We start from the raw sequence: 5,332 nt of genomic DNA on the forward strand, positions 1-5,332 counted from the left end.
CGTTCCAGCCGCAGGAATCTCACAGCAGCAGCAATCAAATGCCGTGTTTGTATGAAGTGTCCTATGCTGCTGTTGAAAATGGGTCCGAAGATTTCAAAATGATTTTCCCAAGATTGTTTTTTGTCTTCTGGTGACTAGCTACTTCTAGTGCTCTGGGGGTTTTGCTGGGATCAGTGAAATCTGTTCATGCTCACAAGGGAGCAAAGCAAGGATCACAACCCCAGACAGAACACCTGAGAGGAGCAAAAGATGAACAGAGGGAAAGGAAGATGTCAGCGTCTTGTGGCATAATTAGCTTTTTTCAAGGGGTAGGCCTGGAAGCACCAGGCCCAATGAAAACGGACTCTGCTTCATAGCAGACTTGAACAAATTACTCGTGCTTGCTTAGACCACCTCCTGATTGAGACAAACCAAGACTGGGGCACCGGCTTTGACCTGCTGAGAACCAGCTCTGAAAGTGGCATTCTCCTGTCTCTCCTGAGTGAAGCAGAGTGCAAGCAAAGCGCTCACTGCACTGCCCTGTTACTCATTTCAGCTCTGATACGCAAGACTTCTCCCAAGTAGCTACACTGTAGTCCAGAGCACTGTCATCTTAGTTCAATATTGGATTTCTCCCAAATGCGGCATGAATGTCTCCAGTGCACGAGGGGGAAAGGTGGAAAGGTCACGCTAAGAGCAGTTTTGGCTGGGCCAACTATTAGTTTGCATCAGCCGGTGGCTTTTATGCGAGTAACAATTATTTTGTACACACAGGCAGCTTCTAAACCTTGCCAAACTTCAGCTCTCCCCAGTGGTCTCTGGGGTATAAGCACCGAGAGCCAAGGCACCGGGGAAAGCATCAGCATTTAACAAACAGCGAGGGCTAAGAATTGGCAGGGAGCATTTCAGAAATGCTGACAGTTTAGGTGTTCAAGGCCCTTGAGCTTTCAGGGGGAGGGCCTTCGCAGCGCTGGGGTGTTTCTCAGACGGCTGCCTTGCTCTGCTATGCCATCTGGTCCACTCCACCAGAGAAATTTTGCCCTTGCGTTGTCAGATTCTCTGTGTCCAAAAGCTTTCCACCCTGGAGGCCAGCAGAGGAATTTCCAACTGTCTGTCATGATGCTAAAGACCCTTTCTTTCTCCACATGTCTCTTCAGCTGCCTTTTCTGCTTTCTATTCAGGTTTGTTACGACTTTTTTACTCTGAATAAGACAGTCTTAACCTTTAGATATATCTTTTCTCATGTCACTGAGGCACTGGTCTCCATCATCTTTAGCTTGCCGTTTGAATGCCCAGTGAAGTCAGTGGGCATCCTCCCCTAGATTTCAACAAACTTCTGATGGGGTTTGTAACAGCGAAGATGCGTATGGGGCCATGGCATACCCCTGCAGCTGATTATCTGGCACCTATTATTATATATATACTATTAATCTGGCACATTATTATAGCATGTGTACTCCTCCTGTAAGACAGGGCTTTGGAGCAGCCTGTGTTTTATGAACACTGTGGTCTGACTGAGAGGCGATGGGCTTTGCAACAACCAGAACACCCCGTTCCAAAATATCCTCTTGTGATGAAGGTATGGCTTGCCTCTGCTGCCTGGTTCGCTTTCTTCCTACTGCGCCGTGACAGAAACTGCCTCCTTGTTTCCTTCTCCCTCAAGGAGAGTTGTTGGTGAGCATGGGTATCCAGTAGCACGTGAATGTTGTTGGTACCTCCTCCGGTGAAATGCACAGCAGAAAAGACACGGAAGGCAGATTTTTCAAAAGAAAATAATATGTAAAAGAGGGAAAAGTACTGTATTAATAGTAAATATTTTGGTGCTCAGAACAAGAAGTACAGCAAAGGGAAGTTCACTGCTTCACATGTTACAGTACCACGCTGAGTCTTAAAATACTTGAAGAGGCAACCGGTGAATGTTAGAGGCCTGGCACATTTCATCTTCTAGGAACCGACGGGAACTCTTGCGGTTGGTCTGCTTCCTGTCTTTCCCCGATCATCAAACGAAATTGTAAAAAAATACTTTCACTCTTGCATTGTCAGAGTAAGAGTTCCTTTACCATCTAAATAAGCATAAGGAAATGGCTTGTTTTGGCACTGGTTTTGTGCCATTATGTTAATCCTCCTCTTTAATTGCTACTTCTAACAATTATATTTTCCTGTATTTACACCACAACGCCTAAATAAACTTGGGCCTGCTGGACTGGCGTTAGTAGCCAGGAATAGGTTTTATCTAGGGAAGTTAGTCCTCGTAGCTGGCTGAGAAGATTTCTCAGCAGGCCGTGTGTTTCTAGCTGGATGACTTATGAGCTGTGCTATTTCTTATTACCTTCTGTTTGTTTTTCCAGGCTGCAGACTCTTGGCTGTGGAACTGACATCCAGCAACACCAAGCCCGTGGTGCAGGAATTCCAGAGTGAGTGCTACGGGGCCCGCTGCCTGCCTGATGCGATGGCTGCCCAAAGAATTGAGAAAAATTTTGCTTATTGCTCATGGTACCTGGTTTCTTGGGGGAGGCAGGACTACCGAGAGCCTGTGGTTCAGAAAAGTGCTTAAGAATATGCCTGTGTCTCTCCCTGTTTAGCAAAGCACTTGATTGAAATGGTTTACTGATGTCCCCTGCAAGCCATTGGCATTGCAAAGTGTCTGCCTAAGTGCTTTTTTGAACTGGATCCCAAAAGGAAGAAAGGCCTTGCAATTAATATACTGAAAAGGGGGTCGGGAAATTTGTATTTTATCTTGGCCCTACTAAAGTCGTGCAATGTGATACTGGGTAAGCCACCTCTCAACCCTGCTGCGATGCCTTTTTCTGTAGAGGAGATGGAGATGACAATGCTTACTTCAAAGGGGAGTGGGTTTGCTGAATTTATCCCCAGGCATCATGGTCCTCAGTACATTACCAGACACCACCCAGGGAGATTCTGCATCCCTGACTCACATTGTAGGCTCTGATTAGCAGCAAGACAGTGCTGTGGACTCACCCTGTCGTAAGGTCTTGTTTGCTGTCAGTTAGAGCCCGTAGAGAACAGTGCGTTCATTTCTCTCCGTAGTTGATATCTGTTCGGCTATTATTTTTGCTGGCCAAAATCCATCTTCCCCAATAGCTCCTGGAACCCAGCAGTGTTTCTGTTTGTGAGGCAGATGAAAGAGAAGGCTTTGCTTTGTGGGCAGCATCTCCTAATAAAACACTGTGCAAGACTGCTTAAAGCAGAGCAAAAATACAGCTGCTTCCTATTAATCTGTATTTCCTTTATTTCTCCTGCTAGGTGTTGAGCTGTCCTGCATCATTAAATCTACCGTAACACCAGATCCCAGAATCGAGTGGAAGAAAATCCGAGATGGCGAAACCTCTTATGTATTTTTTGACAATAAAATGCAGGGTATGAAGATTCATTGTTCTTAGACTTCCAAAACAGCCTCAGAAACAATGCAACTGAGAACAAACACGTCTGTAAAAGGCAGGACTTCTGGCTGTCTTGCTGCTTTCTGCTGGAACTAGAGTTCAGCAGTCGAAGTGCAAGGTGGAGAGCGAGCAGGATGTTCTTTGCTCTCTGTCCTCATTATTGACAGTTCACAGTAGGGAGCCACAAAGAGCCGGAGTGAGATCCTATGTAGGAGATACTTTTTGGGGAAGAAAGCAAATGCTACAGCCTCCCTTCTCCAGCACCTGTTGGTCCTTCCATGGTCACTGGGTGTCTGAGCTCTCAGCAGCAGACAGCTGACCACTCCTGTCTTTCCGTATGACATCTGAAGGCTCCACCTGCACTTCAGAAGGGGTCTCTGTCTTGAGCTGTCAGTGCTTGCTGCTGAGGTAGCGCAGCAAGCACTGACAATTTGCAGCATCCTGGGACCATGTGAGTAGAAGCAGACTCTTTGGCTTGATGGTGAAACTCAAACACAGGGCTGCCAGTAGGGCTCGACTCCATCTGGAATTACTCCAGCACTTTAGATGGGACCAACAGCTACATCCAAATGAGTCTTCCAAAGAAGACAAGTCCTGAGGCTCTCTTGGAAATCCAATTTTGCCAAACTTTCTGAGATTTGGGGTGGTGCTTTCCAGTTCATCCTCTTACATGGTTAGCAGCGTTGGTTTCCTTTGTGGTCACTGGCGAAAGGAAGGTTCTTAACTTTCAAGCATCAAGTTGCTTTTAGGTGGTTCTCTTGACTCCAGAAAGAGTCCAAGATCAACCACTTAATTCTGATGCCTAAAATTAATCTGTGTGACTACCCTTAGTTTTTTCTCTCTCTCTTTCCTCTGTATCAGGAGACTTTGCGACTCGTGCAGAAATTCTAAGCCGGACATCCCTGGTGATTAAAAACACCACCCGTATGGACACTGCCACATACCGCTGCGAAGTGGCAGCACCTTCTGATACTAAGACCATAGATGAGATTAATATCCAGCTCACAGTCCAAGGTATTACTTTAAACCCAGACACCTCTCCAAGCACTGCTAGCTAACAGAAGAGGCTGTGACTCTCTCCAGAGTGGACACAGTGGCACTCGACAGACTCTGAAAGTTGTTGTTTAAAACTAGCTGGAAATAGCAGAAAGTTTTGATGCCTTTGTTGTCAGAAATCATTTAGTTCCACTCAGCAGTGCCATTCACATGGTTTGTGTCTTTCCCACAGTGAAACCTATGACTCCTAGATGCACTGTGCCTAAAGCTGTACCTGTTGGCAAGACAGCCTCTCTTCACTGCCACGAGAATGAAGGTTACCCAAAGTCCACTTACAGCTGGTACCGGAACAGTGAACCTTTATCACCAGACACGAAATCAAACGCCAAATTCCAGAATTCTTCCTACACCTTGAACCCCACCACAGGCACTCTGGTAATGCCCTTACAGACATAATTAATAGCGGTTTCACTGGACAGGTTATTTTTAAGGTCACTTGTAAAAGGCAAAAGTCATTGCATGTCTCTCAAGGAAGGTATAATTTGAAGGTTAGGTGTTCTAAGATCTGGGTGACTTGGGAAAGGGAAGATTAATGATGGAAGAAGGTATTACCCTAGCCATTTGGTTTTGATCACTGCCGATACCGCTTGCCTGTTTAGAAAGAGGGAAGGAAGATGACTCACAGCCCACTGTGAAGCCTGGGCAATGGAGAGTTACTTATACGTGCTTACACCCTCACAGTACCTTCTGTCTCTCATGTCCTGCTCCCCGCTTTTCTCCTCACCAGGTTTTCCATGCCGTGCACAAAGGCGACACAGGCCGTTACTCCTGCATAGCAACAAATGATGCTGGCTTTGCCAAGTGTGAGGAGCAGGAGATGGAAGTCTGTGAGTGGCTCTACATACTTTTTGTCAATGCTGATTAATATATCACAATAAATAGTCATCCGCATAGGG

The 5,332-nt window shown here is 46.1% G+C and overlaps 1 protein-coding gene across 1 annotated transcript in view; it reads left to right on the forward strand.

The window, feature by feature from the left end:
* The first annotated feature begins 2,284 nt into the window (after nt 1-2,284).
* Nucleotides 2,285-5,332, forward strand: part of JAM3 (junctional adhesion molecule 3) — a 5,927-nt gene continuing 2,879 nt past the window's right edge. Inside the window, exons 1-5 of the mRNA XM_010282840.1 lie at nt 2,285-2,393; nt 3,244-3,357; nt 4,242-4,394; nt 4,609-4,811; nt 5,164-5,263. Of these exons, the coding sequence (XP_010281142.1) occupies nt 2,285-2,393; nt 3,244-3,357; nt 4,242-4,394; nt 4,609-4,811; nt 5,164-5,263 (679 nt within the window). The remainder of the gene's footprint in view (nt 2,394-3,243; nt 3,358-4,241; nt 4,395-4,608; nt 4,812-5,163; nt 5,264-5,332) is intronic.

This window comes from Phaethon lepturus, unplaced genomic scaffold (genome assembly GCF_000687285.1).
Source record: "Phaethon lepturus isolate BGI_N335 unplaced genomic scaffold, ASM68728v1 scaffold16142, whole genome shotgun sequence".
Taxonomy (NCBI): Eukaryota; Metazoa; Chordata; class Aves; order Phaethontiformes; family Phaethontidae; genus Phaethon; species Phaethon lepturus.